At 44.6% G+C, this 15187-nt stretch overlaps 7 protein-coding genes and 1 non-coding gene across 8 annotated transcripts; 6 read left to right on the top strand and 2 right to left on the bottom strand. All coding sequences in view use genetic code 12, as the record gives it.

Annotated features, from left to right (window-relative positions):
- Positions 1-1092: 1092 nt before the first annotated feature.
- CXQ87_004781 (DUF3112 domain-containing protein) lies at positions 1093-2475 on the top strand (the record flags this gene model as incomplete). Its single annotated transcript, XM_025483215.1, has 1 exon — positions 1093-2475. One exon carries the CDS (start codon positions 1093-1095, stop codon positions 2473-2475), a length of 1383 nt encoding a protein of 460 aa, XP_025337428.1.
- Positions 2476-3082: 607 nt separating this feature from the next.
- CXQ87_004780 (DUF3112 domain-containing protein) lies at positions 3083-4548 on the top strand (the record flags this gene model as incomplete). Its single annotated transcript, XM_025483214.1, has 2 exons — positions 3083-3751; positions 3805-4548. The coding sequence occupies 2 exons, from the start codon at positions 3083-3085 to the stop codon at positions 4546-4548; spliced, it is 1413 nt and encodes a 470-aa protein (XP_025337427.1).
- A 590-nt stretch (positions 4549-5138) lies between these two features.
- On the top strand, positions 5139-6536 carry CXQ87_004779 (DUF3112 domain-containing protein; the record flags this gene model as incomplete). Its single annotated transcript, XM_025483213.1, has 1 exon — positions 5139-6536. One exon carries the CDS (start codon positions 5139-5141, stop codon positions 6534-6536), a length of 1398 nt encoding a protein of 465 aa, XP_025337426.1.
- A 193-nt stretch (positions 6537-6729) lies between these two features.
- CXQ87_004778 lies at positions 6730-6802 on the bottom strand. Its single transcript has one exon. It is a non-coding gene; the product is annotated as a tRNA-Arg (tRNA).
- Positions 6803-7897: 1095 nt separating this feature from the next.
- CXQ87_004777 (guanine nucleotide exchange factor) lies at positions 7898-10094 on the top strand (the record flags this gene model as incomplete). Its single annotated transcript, XM_025483212.1, has 2 exons — positions 7898-8417; positions 9040-10094. The coding sequence occupies 2 exons, from the start codon at positions 7898-7900 to the stop codon at positions 10092-10094; spliced, it is 1575 nt and encodes a 524-aa protein (XP_025337425.1).
- Positions 10095-10667: 573 nt separating this feature from the next.
- On the top strand, positions 10668-11477 carry CXQ87_004776 (carboxymethylenebutenolidase; the record flags this gene model as incomplete). Its single annotated transcript, XM_025483211.1, has 1 exon — positions 10668-11477. One exon carries the CDS (start codon positions 10668-10670, stop codon positions 11475-11477), a length of 810 nt encoding a protein of 269 aa, XP_025337424.1.
- Positions 11478-11813: 336 nt separating this feature from the next.
- TIF34 (translation initiation factor eIF3 subunit i) lies at positions 11814-12875 on the top strand (the record flags this gene model as incomplete). The annotated part of the gene is made up of 1 exon (XM_025483210.1): positions 11814-12875. The coding sequence occupies one exon, from the start codon at positions 11814-11816 to the stop codon at positions 12873-12875; it is 1062 nt and encodes a 353-aa protein (XP_025337423.1).
- A 148-nt stretch (positions 12876-13023) lies between these two features.
- On the bottom strand, positions 13024-14264 carry YOX1 (Yox1p; the record flags this gene model as incomplete). The annotated part of the gene is made up of 2 exons (XM_025483209.1): positions 13024-14065; positions 14089-14264. 2 exons carry the CDS (start codon positions 14262-14264, stop codon positions 13024-13026), a joined length of 1218 nt encoding a protein of 405 aa, XP_025337422.1.
- Between the last annotated feature and the right edge of the window lie 923 nt (positions 14265-15187).

Raw genomic sequence — 15187 nt, 5'->3', positions numbered from 1 at the left:
GCTGGTGGGTTTAGCTTCATATTTTGCTGTATTCAACGCCTCACGACCAACTGTACAATCTATCCTGGTGGCTGGCATTGTGAAACTAATATGGTGGACCAGGTAAGAACGCGTAATCAAGTAACATCTTCTGCAGGATGTGCAAGGTGAGAGCTTTACCTGAAGATATGAGACATGACGAAAGACCAGTCAGACGTTAAATATTGCTTCTCCAAGTTTATGTATTTAGTTTTGGTAGCACTGATGATTGGCAGTTCTGATTTATTTAAAGGTGCGGCTTGACCAAACACGAGTTAATGTTTAAAAGTGATACTGGTTGTCCAACGCAGGTTTTCATTGCCACGTATCTCAAATTTATCAGTTTTCATCTTTTTTTTATTCTTTAGCGAACACGGCTAACGGTTTACATCATGTAACCCGATACGGACTGTTCCAAACAAACGGCAAATCAAACGCTTACTACATTATGCCTAATTAATGAAGGGTAATAAAGGATAAAACAAAGTGGCAGTGCCGTGGCTTGATGAAGTGAGGCTTTCCAAGAAACGTAGCTGCGGAAGGATCCACTAGATGTTGATGTTCCAAGTCGGACGACTCAAAAATTGGGATCGCGCGGTGCTATCTATTAACTGCATATTCAGCTCCAATGAAAGGCATTTGATAGCCCTCGAGGGATATTATTCCATACATTTGTTAATTTGAGACCAAAAGAGATGTGAATTACCATCTTTGGTTTATTGAAAGCCTTTTCTATTTTATTATTTGCTGAGCATAGGCGAAAACCAAACATCTGTACTTATATCCTTCATATAAACACGATTCGTGCATGTAGAGTCAGCTGAGTTTCCTCTTTAAGGTAAATGACTTTGTGCCGCACTCATTGATGTAGCCCTTTCTCGATCGGGAAGTTTTCCTTGGGAGATGCCCCAATAGGCAAGTTTCAAGACAACGTGAACAAAGGTAACATGCTGTTTAAATATCCTGCCTAGGCATCTGAAAGTTCAAGCTCTTTACTCCTTTTTATCTGGAGCTGCCGGATTGTTACCCGAAGATCACCATAATACCCCCGCAAACCTACAATAGGGCTTCACAATGACTGTCCAGTCAACTACAGACTTCGATTACAAGCCTGCTACGGCAGGGTTGATGCTATTCTTGAGGTATGTCAATAACAAGCCGGCTGAAGGAACTGGTATTCAACAGCTAGCGAGTCAGGGTCATAACCTTCTAGGGAGCGAGCTTCCGTTGGAATTTCTCAAGTATCAAGTGGGGTACCAGATCAACTTGATCGGAAGCTACCCGACCGACACAGATATCGTACCTAGTGCCATCTTCGTCGCAGCATTTGCAGTCTTGATGTTTTTGCATTTGGGCATCTTCATCGTCAATTGCAGCAGGCACCATTTCTTCTGGGTGTCCTTAGGCTGGGTATTTTATTGTATTCTTCGTTGCCTTGGCTTCGGTTTGAGAATCCCTTTCGGAAAAGACGTCACTCGTGTTCCAACCGGTATCGCTAGTGAGGTTCTTTTAATTCTTCCTTCGATCGTGTTGGTGTCGTTCAACTTGATATTGGCGCAGCGTATTTTCACCTGGCGACACCCCGTCGGTGGTTCCAGAAAGTTGTTCTGGAGCTTTATGATAACATTGTATGTTTTAGTCCTCGGTATTATTGGAATGACAATTGCTTGTGCCGCTATTCCTTACATTCACTTTCTTTCGGAGGGCGTTTACGACTCGTACTTGAAAGTTGTACAAGCCTCATCTGTCTTGATTTTGGCTTACTCGCTTACAGCCATTTCTTTGATTGGTCTTGCGTACTTTTTCAAACCAACGAGAAAGGATGAGAACTTATACACGTACCAACCTTGGTGGATTGAGTCCTTTAGACCAACCTACTTTGTGAAAAAAGGTGCAGTCTACGATGCAGAGGAAACCTTCATGAAGCGTAATCATAATCATAGACACGCCATTCGTGTGATTGCGGCGACGCACCATCACTACAATATGGTCGAAGGTCTCACAAACCAAAGAGGTGATTTGAGCCATAACTACTCCTTGGGTTTGATTGCTATAACTACACTTTTCATTTTTGTTGGTTCTTTGTGCCGACTCATTGTGTGCTTTCAAAACAGGTACACCCGTGATCAAAGCCCCCTCTGTAAACCGGTCGCTATGTATATCTTGTGGGGCTTGATGGAGGTCATTATCAATGTGCTTTACATCGTGGGCAGAGTTGACTTGCGGTTCTACCGTCCAGACATATTGCCTGCCAAGGTTCGTGCCATCATTACTGCGCAGCAGTCTATTGAGCAGAGTGACGCTAGCAGTGAATTCGAGCGTTACTCCTCTGAGGAGGAGATTACGGATTCTGAATCTAGTGAAGGCTTTGACTTAACCCCAGGTGCAAGAAAGGAGGGATTTGTCAAGGATGCCAAAGAGCTCGAGTCAGATGACGACGAGGATTTCCATTTCTGAGGTGATCATCCTCACAATGGAGCATACCAATCCCACGCATAACGAGATTTTTAGATGATACCACGACACCCTAAGCTACTTTCGTTAATTGTTAACAAAAAAGTGCTGGCTCATTTCTGAAAGTCGGCAAATGGCTCTATAGATTTTAATTCTACTACAATGTGGTTGGTCTGGCGATAATATCGTGGACACGTCTGCAGGCTGTCTTTCTTTACCAAATCGAGTAGTTGTCATGTATGTGCGTCATGGAGTCTGCACGTCGGCATGAGATAATCCTTATTACGAGCTCGCCTGGATGCATTCCCCACAAATGGCCTAATATGGGCATGGGCGAAGCGACTTATCCCATTCTTTCGGTATGAATGGGAGGGGACGTTCAGTGAGGAGACTTGGAGAAACTCATATATATAAATATATATATATATATATATATATATATGTATATGATGCAATACTTCATACTTCCTGACATCTTTTGCAAGGAGCCGAATTTCTGAACGAATCATTACTTGACTGTCTCCAGTTAACTTTATAAACATCGGTACCAAAACCTTTTTGCTGCCGAGACCATAGCTGCAAGAGTCCATATTGTTGAGTTTTCACAGTCATGGAGTACGATAATAATGCTCCTGGAGGGCTTATGAAATTCCTATCAGCATGTGTTAACGGCGGTGCTCCAGGAACTGGTATCAAGCAGATTGTTGAAGTTGGTCAGAATCTTATGGGACCACAGTTACCCGATATCCTTATTGAGTACAATGTCGAAACACAGAATGTTTTGATGGGTGGTTACCCAACTGAGTGGGACATAGCTCCGGCAATTGTTTTCACTGTTGTGTTTTTTGTATTCTTAATATTTCACACGGCAATTTTCCTTATCAATTTCTTCCGTGGGCACTACTTTTGGGTGTCTCTTGGTTTCATTGGTTACTGCCTTATGAAAATTCCAGCTTTCGCAATGAGAGCTTACTGGGCCACAGACATCCTAGAAATCAACGTCGGTTTGGCGGGGTCTGTGCTTCAAATTGTGCCCGCATATTTAATCGTATCATTAAATTTGATTTTGACGCAGAGATTGTTTACTTGGCGTCACCCTGTCGGTGGTTCGAGATGGCTTTTCTGGAGCATTATGTTGCTGATGTACTTCTTGGTCTTTGTGTTTATCGCGATTATTGTCACTGCATCATTGGTGCCATATATCCACTTTGTTAGCTACAGCTCATACGAGAAATGGGCCAAGGTTAACCAGGCGTCTGGTGTTATTATCGTCCTTTACGTGATGACTTCGGTTTCTTTGCTTGGATTGTCCTACCTCTTCCCCCAACCAAGAAGGATGAGAACCTCTACACTTACCAGCCATGGTGGATCAAGTCTTTCAGCCCGTTCTATTTCGTTGAGAAAGGAGCAGCTCAAAGAGCTGAATTGTCTTTTATGAGACGTAATCACAACCACAGACACGCTATCAGAGTTATTGCTGCCACTCATCATCACTTCAACATGGTTGAGGGATTGACTAATGAAAGAGGAAGTTTGACCCATAACGTTTCTATGTTTATCATTACGGCAACCACTGCTTTGATTTTGGTTGGTGCTCTTTTAAGATGTATTGTGTTGTTCCAGTTTAAATGGAAGAGATACGAAGACACCATTGCTGAGCCCCTCTTGGGTTACATTACCTGGGGTGTGTTCGAAGCTCTAGTGAACATCATCTATATTGTGGGCAGAGTCGACTTGCGATTCTACAGACCAGACATCTTGCCTCCAGAGGTCAGAGCCATCATTACGGCCGAGCAGAGTTTCTATCCATCTGAGTCAGAAGAAGATGAGGACGACATCTACACTCGTTCGAGTCATGAATCTGATATTTCTGCCGCATCTAAGATCTACTCATCAGATCTGCCTTTGTCCTATGACAAGGTGGAGCCTCCATATCCTACGGACGATGTCGAGGATCTTGATGACGATAGAAAGACAACAGATAGCTCATCCTTCCAATTCCCTCATGAGAAGCAGGATGAAAAGGATACCAAACGTGAGCGAGCTGATGAAGATGACTCAGTATTTCACTTCTAAATGCCTATACTTCATTATAATATATCTATTTGTTCCGACTCATGTTGACTCAAGTAAGTTCAGCCGTTATTGTCTAAACCCAATTCGGCTAATGGTTCACATGAACGACTCAACGGTTTCCCCATTAGGAAAGTAGACTTACCCTATACACAGAACCGAGGCAGCATTGCATAAGTCGAATACAAGATTTAACCGACCACAGTGTTGCAAATTACCACTGCAAGGGCTCAGAAACTCGGGCTTTTGAAATTTCTAGAAACACAAGTCTTTTAATCTACAGCAGACTGTCTATAAATAAGACAAGCAAAGACTAGTCATGTTGTGAGCTCGACCGTTAGGATTTAACACCTTACTTTCGCGCATATTGTTGGCGGAGCTTAGCAAGTTGAACAAAGCGAAACTCACATTTAATGGTTATATCCGCGAGGAATCACTCCCATTGAAACGTAAATCCGCTTTCTCTGTCTTTTCCTATATTAAGTCGGCCATTTCCTCCCATTCTTGGTTTTCCCCAGAAAGAAACTTACAAGCTTAACGCAATGGACTCCCGAGGCTTTGCGACGGACCCGTCCGACTTTTCCAAAAATACAATGGTCGAAGGCATCTTCAAGGTTTTCAGGTACTTCCTTAATCACCCAGCCAGTGGGACTGGTATCATGGAACTTATATCTTACACAAGAAATCTTATCGGCCATGATATGTCGCCACAGCTTGTGAAGTTCGCTTTTGCAGTACAGAATAACCTTTTTGGTGGATACCCACAAGAAAGTGATATAGTGCCCAGTGCTATCATGGTGGCCTTCTTTAGTTCATTTGCACTTGCACATGCACTTATCTTTTTCGTTAATTTTTCGAGAGGCCATTATTTTTGGATATCCATCATGTGGAGTTTTAACTGCATTCTAAGAGTACTTGGATTTGCCCTCCGTATTGTGTGGGTGAAGGATCGTCCTGACGTGCCATCAGCGTTGACAAGTGAGCTTTTCCTCATTTTACCTTCCATCATCTTGGTGACGTTCAACTTGATCTTGGCTCAGAGAATCTTCACATGGAGACATCCAGTTGGTGGTTCCAGAAAGCTTTTCTGGGGCTGTATGCTTACGCTTTATGGTATTGTGTTGATCGTTATTGGTATCACTATTCCATCAGCTTTTATTCAATACATTCACTTCTTGGGTGTGCCAGCTTACGAGCTGTGGAAGAAGGTGAATGCTGCTTCCTCGATTTTGATTATACTTTACTCACTCACATCGATCTCCTTACTTGGCCTTGCTTACTTTTTCCAACCCACGAGAAAGGATGAGCGCTTGTACACATATCAGCCATGGTGGATCGAATCGTTTGGTCCATTCTATTTCGTTAAAAAGCATGCTGCACAGGAAGCTGAAGAGACTTTTATGAAGCGTAATTCGAACCACAGACATGCTATTCGTGTTATTGCCGCCACACATCACCACTACAATATGGTGGAGGGACTTACCAATAAAAGAGGAGAGTTGAAACACAACGTCTCCTTGTTCATTGTCTCAGTCTGTACTATTCTCATTTTCATTGGAGCTGTGCTTAGAAGTGTGACTATCTTCCAAAACCGTATGAACTATTTTAGCAGTTGGGTCTGTGACTACAAAGTCTTGGTTGTTGTATACGGTGGTTTTGAAAGCATCATCAACCTTCTTTACCTCGTTGGTAGAGTGGACCTTAGATTCTACCGTCCAGACGTTCTTCCTGCCAAGGTCAAGGCCATTATTACCGCAGAGCAAAGTTACTTCACCACTCCAGTGGGAAGTGACTCTGAAGATAGCGATGATGTCTACTCAGATACGTCCGATGAAGAGTCTGGGAAGTCTACTGACTCGATCCCATTTAACGACACAGTGACACCCTCTGAGACTGAGAAGCGGAATTCTACCAAGAAAGTCGACAGTCATGAAGGTTTCGAATTCTTCAACAGTGATACTTCGAGCATGAACTCGAACTTCCGCTTCTAAACCAACCATGGTGCAAGACCGCAGCAATTAATCCATTATAACTTATGACCGATACCTGATATTATATTCCAAGTGACCCGAACTCCTCATAATCTTCGTTGCCCCAGATTGGCACCACTATAGAGAGGTCGTTTATGTCTTTTTAATAGAGTTGAAGAATATGATATGAAATAAAAGCAAAAAAAAGAACTTAAACCCACGCCGGGACTCGAACCCGGAATCTTTTGATTAGAAGTCAAATGCGCTAACCATTACGCCACGCAGGCAACACTAGATATGCTAATTTGTCAAGTACCATATGAAATAGCCTATTATCAATACAGGATCTCATCGCACTATATGCAGTATTTGTTCTTCCGCAGCGATCTTTGGCTCTTGCATTGGTGCTCCAAAAAAAAAGCTCCAAGATAAATGGAGCGGTGAAAACAGAAAAAAAAATAAAAAATTCCTAAGATTAAACGACATTAGAGTAAGAGAAATATTGCAATAGGGTTGAAACACTCGCCAGCCCCCACGTGTGCCATGACGACAAAACTATTTGATACGGCTTCTTTGGATCCAACGCAAACGAAAAGTCGTAGCTGTCATTATACACTACAAAATAAATTGAATTCATAAATCATATTATTAAATACTAACGCAACATCTGTTCAACGGCCTCGCGTGTGAACGAATTGTCGCGAACCTGAGCTGTGGTCAACCTATAGGTGACAAATTTTCAAAGCTGGCTTATTTCTTAGAGCACTTGCAGCCGGACTCGGAAGAGCAGGTGCAAGAGGCACAGGAGCAAGCGGAGCAAGGACAAGTAGTAGTTGGAGCCATTGTATAAGATATTTGATTGATGAAAAACAGTTTTATTGGGGGATATTGGACTCCTTATATATTCGTCCATGCGTTCTTTTTGCGGAGCGGCTGCGTTCTTTTTGCGGAGCGGCTGCGTTCTTTTTGCGACCAATCTGCACATAATGCCTTTCTTTGGAATGTGAGTGCTTTCTGCGATCACTTTGCCTGTATATAAGTACTGACTGTCATCGCTGAGGCAATTGTGCCATACAGGCGCATCGAACAGTCTGGGTGCAAAATAGTATCCTTGATCTTAAGCAAGAGATCATGAATTTCGTTGTATGCCGTTAACAGTGTCATGATCCAAATCACGTGCAGATACCATTATTAAGGGCAAGCCGAAAAAGGAAACAGATCGGTGTCATGACGTACAGTAATTCTTGTCATGCGTTTCATGGGGACGCATCGAGAGAGGAAAGAATAAATCCGATATTACTGCGGTTGCAAAATTACCTTTCCCCAGTGTATAGCTTTTAAATGACTCTCTCGATTTCCATCATCTCTGCAATTGACGTCTCATGCTATTTTACATCTTCCTTCTATGGGCAGTGTCGGCTCTTCCGACTCTCACAAACAATACTACTTTGATTCCACTCAAAAATGGGACACTCAATTATATTTCAATTGAAAGGGTGAACACCACTTCGCTGCCTGCCAAGTTCGAAGGATTCTCCGCAGCGGTCGTAAAGCACAATAGTGAAACACCCCCTCGTGTGAAACACTGGACCATCTCGGATTGCGAATCATTTAGCAGACAACAGATGGCAGCAGTTATCAGATACTATCCTTATGTTGAGGTGGTTTGCGAGAAGCAAAACTCGCTATTGTATCCAGCTGTTCTTGATGACAGCCCTACAGGCCCTAAACAACCAGACGCTACTGATTGGCACCTGACCAAGCTTACATCCTATCGATTCAAGGAATTCAAGATTGAGGTCGAAGCCGAAGAAACAGCTTTGAAAATGCCCTTGGCCCAATGCATAGCCTTCAGTCATGAGGAGGCCCCTGCCACTACAGAAGTTCGTCTCACCATCGCTGGTTCACCAAAGGTCACTCCAGGGATTTCTGGGGGGATGCCAATTCCGTATTTTGGAATCAATTCTGGCTTCGCTGCTGGCCTTGGAATTACCGCTTCAATCTACGTAAACCACGCCTGCAACGGAAAAACGGCGCCAGTTAGGCCGTTCATTTCTCTAACGATTATCAAGCTGAGAATTCGCAGCCGCCAGTGGAAAGTCAACTTTCATAGATACAACTTTATCAAAAAGCTGGAATGGGAAGAAGGGGAATTTACCTTGTTGGGTAGGAGAGCGCCCATATTGTCCTGTGTTAGTGAGCTTTACGAACCAGGAGTTTGTGGCTGGACTGACTTTCCCATGGACGATAAACCACAATTATTGCCGGAAATTGATGAAGTGTACGAAATAGCCTAGTCAGCCAAAAGTGGATGGCTTCCTCTGAGAAATTATTTCAATTTGAAAATATGCTCGAAATAAAAAGTAATCAGATATCATATAATTACAGGGCCCAGGTCATCGCTGCATACTATGTAAGTAGTGCCAAAGTAGAAACAAACTGATCCGCCTGGAAGCACATGGAACACATGCGCGCCTTACATATTCATCGAAAAAAGCACCAGTACTCTACTCTCTCCACAAAGATAACATGGATTTCGAGCTAGAACCGACTTTGGAGTCTATCGTGCACCAAGATACCTTGAAATGGGTTTTTGTCGGTGGTAAAGGTGGTGTCGGTAAGACAACCACTTCGTCCTCGATCGCTGTTCAGTTAGCGTTGGCAAACCCAACCGAGCAGTTTTTGCTTATCTCGACTGATCCAGCTCATAATTTGTCTGATGCTTTCTGTCAGAAGTTTGGCAAGGACGCCAGAAAGGTCGAAGGCTTGTCCAACCTTTCGTGTATGGAAATCGACCCCGAGGCCGCCATGAGTGACTTGCAGAATCAGGCTCAACAGTACAATAACGACCCCAACGACCCGTTGAAGAGCATGATGAAAGACATGACCGGCTCTATTCCAGGTATCGATGAAGCCTTGTCGTTCATGGAAGTGTTGAAGCACATCAAGAACCAAAAAGTCGCCTCCGACAAGGAAGACAGCGACTCCATTTCCTACAAGACCATTATTTTCGACACAGCTCCTACAGGACATACATTGAGATTCTTGCAGCTTCCTGCTACTCTCGAGAAGTTGTTGTCGAAATTCAAGGACTTATCGGGCAAATTGGGCCCTATGTTGAGCATGCTCGGCGGCGGTGCTGGCCAACAGCAAGACATCTTTGAGAAATTGAACGAAGTGCAGAGAAATGTCAGTGAAGTCAATGAACAGTTCACCAATCCCGACTTGACGACCTTTGTCTGTGTGTGTATTTCGGAGTTCTTGTCGCTTTATGAGACCGAGCGTATGATTCAAGAGTTGATGAGCTACAACATGGACGTTAACTCGATTGTGGTGAACCAGTTGCTTTTTGCCGAAGAGGATGATTGCAGAAGATGCCAGTCTCGTTGGAAGATGCAGAAGAAGTACTTGGATCAAATGGGAGAGTTGTACGAGGACTATCACTTGGTGAAGATGCCTTTGCTCGGTACCGAGATCAGAGGCGTGGAAAACTTGAAGAAGTTTTCAAAGTTTTTGTTGAAGCCTTACGACCCCAAGGCCGATAAGAGCCTTGTTTTTGAATTAGAGGAAACAAAATAGGGAAGGAATGAAAGTCTAGCTCGTTGTAGGCCGTTGGTAGTCACGTGCCCCAGTTTGCTGTAAAAAGTTTGGGATCATGAAGTAGTTTCGAGCTTCTCGACAAGTTCGCCAATGGCTAGAGGAAACCAGCGAGACTTGGCCAGAGCCAAGAACCAGAAAAAGCAACAAGAATTGGCTAAAAGCCAGAAGAAGGAGGGCGATCCTAAAAAGAGAATGGAGAGTGATGCCGATAAAATGAGAAGAAAACAGGCCGAAGGTATGTATCCATGAAGCAGTTGAGGTACGTAAACTAACAACATAGCTGATGCTAGAAAAGCCGCTGCCGAATTGGAAAAGAGGAAAAAGTAGGACTTCGAAAGAGACACTCGGCTACCAATGTCTAGCCTCCGCAATATGCATCCCACGATTATTTGTAGTAATACACTTGTGCTCAGTAGCTCGTGTAGAGTATACTGATTCAAAAAGAACGGCTTGCGTATCAAATGTAGACTTTGTAGTTGATAGACAAAAACTGGGTATCTCAGTTAATAGTGTACACGCACTCACCCAACTTTAACTACACCTGAAACCAGAATGTTAATCAAGGAAACATACCATGACGTCCCTACGGCGGACGGAACTACGATGCGTTTATTCGTTTTCCACCCTGTCATTCCTAATTATCCAAAAGCCAGGTTCCCAGGTGTGATTGTCTACTCCGAGATTTATCAGGTGACTGGTCCAGTTGCCAGATTTGCCAAAGACATCGCCGGCCAGGGTTTCATTGCCGTTGCTCCCTCAATCTACCACAATTTTGAGTCCCATGAAGCATTGGCCTATGACACCGAGGGTACGGACAAAGGAAACCAGTACAAGATCGAGAAGGAAGTTTCACTGTACGATGAGGACAACAGATTAGCCATTGAGTACTTGCAGCTGCTTCCAACCTTCAATGGTAAGATTGGAGCGACTGGTATGTGCTTGGGAGGCCATTTGGCATTCAGAGCTGCTTTGGACCCAAGAGTCAGTGCTGCTTTTTGCTTTTTTGCAACTGACATTCACAACCATGCCTTGGGTAAAGGCAAGAATGACGACTCATTGAAGAGATCAAAAGAAATCAAAGGTGAATTGATCATGGTATTCGGCGATAAGGATAATCACGTTCCCTTGGAGGGTAGGGATTTGATCAGACTGACATTGCGTAAAAACCCCACGCAGCTCACCTTCATTGAAATCAACGAAGCACAGCATGCTTTTATCAGAGACGAAAACTCGAAGGACCGCTATGACGCTGCTGTGACGGGTTTGTGTTTCCAGTGGTTACTTGAGTTGTTCAACAGAAGATTGAAATTGGACTACGGTGATCACGACGGTAAGGATGTGAAGATCGAAAATGTGTGTTAATCTAGCAAAATGAAAGACTTTTGACATGTTCACGAAATTTGTAATATTTAACGTCCATGAAGAGTGGAGGGTTGTATTCTCTCCACACTCATTAGCCTTGCAGCAATACCCATGAGATTACCTGATCTTATATTTACTTCAAGGTGATTATTTCACAGAGACGGACTAAAATGCCCCAAATTTTCTCTTATTATAATATTGGAATTCCGTAGGCTTGATATACCGTAGAGGATGCCTAGGGCCACTTCCCTTGATATGAGCGCGGCACTACCACACATTGAAAAAGTTTTCTGAGCCTCAATAGCTAACCATCGACTCAACCATATATATCCAACCATGAGACCTATTAAGTTGATGGGACACGAGCGTTCGTTGACGCAGGTCAAATTCAACAGAGAAGGTGATCTTCTTTTCTCTGTCGCCAAGGATTCTTCCGCCTCCATCTGGTACCTGTCCAACGGTGAGAGACTTGGAACCTTGGAGGGTCATCAAGGTACCATCTGGTCGATCGACGTTGACAGCAAGACCTTCTTGTGTGCCACCGGAAGTGCCGATCTTACCATCAGATTGTGGAAGGCCGAGACCGGTGAATGCGTTTACAAGTGGGAGACTTCTTCCCCAGTGAGAAGAGTCGCCTTTTCCCCAGACAACACCAAGCTTTTGGCAGTTACAGACAAGGTCATGGGAAGCAAAGGTGCCATTTCTATCTACAATATCAACCAGGACGATCTTCTGAACCAGCCTGCCGAGCCCAGCCTCGTCATCAACACCAGAGAGGATGCCACCAAGGTCACCGTTGCTGGATGGTCCGCTGAGGGCCAGTACATCATTGCCGGTCACGAAGACGGTTATGTCAGTAAGTATGACGGCAAGACTGGGGAGTTCCTTCAAACAGTCAAGGCTCACGGAATCCACAACGAGGAGAAGATCGTCTCCATCACCGACATCCAGTTTGCCCCAGAGGACAAGCTGTACTTCATCACAGCATCCAAAGACAAGAACGCCACCTTGATCGACGTGGACACCTTCGAGATCATGAAGGTTTACAAGGCTGATGCGCCAATGAACACCGCTGCCATCACCCCCAAGAAGAACTTTGTGATCTTGGGTGGTGGTCAGGAAGCCAGAAATGTCACAACCACGGCAGAGAGTCAGGGTAAGTTTGAGGCTAGATTCTACCACAAGATCTTCACCGAAGAGATTGGCAGAGTGAAGGGTCACTTCGGTCCTTTGAACACTGTCGCTGTTCACCCAGATGGTGTGGGCTATGTGTCTGGAGGAGAGGACGGTTTCATCAGAGTTCACTACTACGACAAACTGTACTTTGACTTCGAGTTTGATGCCGAGAGGACCGAGCGTGTGATGGCCCAGTCTCAGGCCAAGGCTCAGGAGGCATAAGCTCTCACTTTATTTACGGCATATCATCATCTGTATAGTATACTTTATAGTTCTCATTATAATGTCATGGTTACTCATAGGAACTACTTTCCTCGGGAACTACTCATTTTTGTTGACTCATGAATTCGTTATGTAAAAGCACTTGTGTTTAGAAGTTGCCGCTCTTTAATGATAGTAAGTTGTGAACGCATTGTGACTCGTGGGCTGCCTTCGCTGCTGGAGCGGGTATGTTTGTGTCGACTTGGCCCAATGGTTTACGGGCAGCTGGTTTGCCGGAGCTGTTTGATGCCATGAATGTTGGAGTGTTGGCATTGCCAGCGGAAGAGGGTGCCAATTTGAAGGTCATCACTTGGGTAGATGCAGCAGGAGCGGAGCGAACAAACTCGGGCTGTTTCTTGTTGGTGAGGTTCAAGACCAAGTTTCCGTTCTCCTTGGGCTTCTCATCCTCGGCTGCAAGCATCCTCGAAAGCAATGGCACTTTCATGCCCTTCTCCTTCTTCGTTTGCTTCTGAACTAATGAGGGTGTGGAGTATGATCTGATTGGGGACAGTTGGTCCATGACTCTGTGAACAATCTCCTGCGAATGGGACTTCGTCAAGGCAGGCTTGATAGGAGTGCTCTCCACAATTGGCGTAGGAGCAGATTCAGTGGCAGGAGCCGATGCAAGCACAGAGGAGTCTGGGGTAGGAGGCAACTCTGTGATTTCCTTGTCTGTAACCTTGAGACGGCGAAGCGACTGTCTCTTGTTCTGGAACCAGATCTTCACGGCCTTCTCGGTCATGTTAACACGCTTGGAGATATCCGTGCGTCTCATCTTGTTTGGCGTGGAGCCCAACTCAAACTCCAGGTTCAAGATGGCCAATTCGTGTGGAGATGTTCTTCTTCTCTTGCGACGAGCCAAAGAGGCGTTGTCTATGGAAGGCTCCTGTGATGGGTATGTGGCAGGCGAATGACTGATAAATGCAAAGTCCTTTGTGGGAGAGACGGTCGAAGAGGCTTTTCTCTTCGTGGCTGGCTTGACCATCGAGTCGTTGATGCTACTGTTCATGGACGAGTCAGCCTCATAGTCCATTGATGTGTTTGCGGCAGAGCTGGGGCCTGGAGCTGGGGTTGAGCTCGCAGCGGAGGTGTCCAAAGGTGTGAGAAAGTGTTGGTTTTTGGCATTGTATGTTTGGTGCACTTGAGCCGAGCTGGGAACAGCAGTTTCAGACACGGATCTAGGGGAAGCACAAAACGAGGAGTAGAAGGCGTCAAGGAAGTGATGGAAGGTAACTTGGGCCTTTCTGGCTGATTGAGGAGCAGCAGCAAAGGTGGGAGCGAATAAGTGCTTTGTTTGGTGAGGGCGTCTATGGAAGGCAAGGAGGGCTTCTTTGGAGTTTCGACCTTCATGATAACGAGCGTATAGAAATGAGCGGCTAGGTGGTATGGTCGGGCGGTGACAGGCGGCAGCGGGAGTATTTAAAGAAAACCGTGAATAAACAAGCGCCTACCAAACAACACAAAAAAAGTAAAGTCGTGTTTTATGATCTTACCTGATCCACCATTAATTGCAGGCACCGATGCAAGTAATTTCGTTATTTGTTTACCTTTGGAAGCGCGCCTGAGCGTTTGTTCTGGCGTACAGAGCCACTATACCTAGGTTGCGAACAAAGCGTGTATTTTTTCCCGTTTACCGTGAACAATTGATGGCCACATGCCTAGGAATCTCGACAATTTTCCTTAGCATTCAAAAACAGCATATTAGTGGCAGAGAACTTAGTTTACCTGTTTTGGGTAATGTGGGCCATTTGTGCTCTTCACCTCGCTTGCCCAAGGTTACTTCAAGGTGGCCTCGCATTTTCGCTTCGCAGGAGTTTGTTTACCTAAGCATGCCATTAACGTGCGTGGAACGCACGCTATATTGTCGCGTTTGTGTGTGAAAGATATCCTATTCCGTTCGAGCCGCTGGCTAGAAAAGGCACCAAGGGTGAATTATACATGCACATTTGATTGACCAGACCGATCATTCCCGTAGTGTGATGATTTGACATACGGAGCGATGGAGAATGGGGGAATGTTTGGAATTTGATTATTTGTGGGTGATGTTGAGAGACCGATTAATAGTGTGTGGCGGAATGGTGGTTTTAGTGGTTGTTGTTGTTTTTTGTAGTTTGTTTGAGGCTGTGTGGTTTTCGCAGTTTGCAGCCGTTTTGACGTACGAACTTGAAATTGTGAGGCCGTTAGACCCTGAGGGAGATGAAGCAAGAAATTCTAAAAAATACAAAATGTGTATGACTTTTATCAAGAGCGCTGTTGGTTAGGAGAGATAAACG

The sequence above is a fragment of the Candidozyma duobushaemuli genome (assembly GCF_002926085.2).
Source record: "Candidozyma duobushaemuli strain B09383 chromosome Unknown F_B09383, whole genome shotgun sequence".
In the NCBI taxonomy this organism is placed as follows: Eukaryota; Fungi; Ascomycota; class Pichiomycetes; order Serinales; family Metschnikowiaceae; genus Candidozyma; species Candidozyma duobushaemuli.
This window is presented reverse-complemented; position numbering and strand designations above follow the sequence as displayed.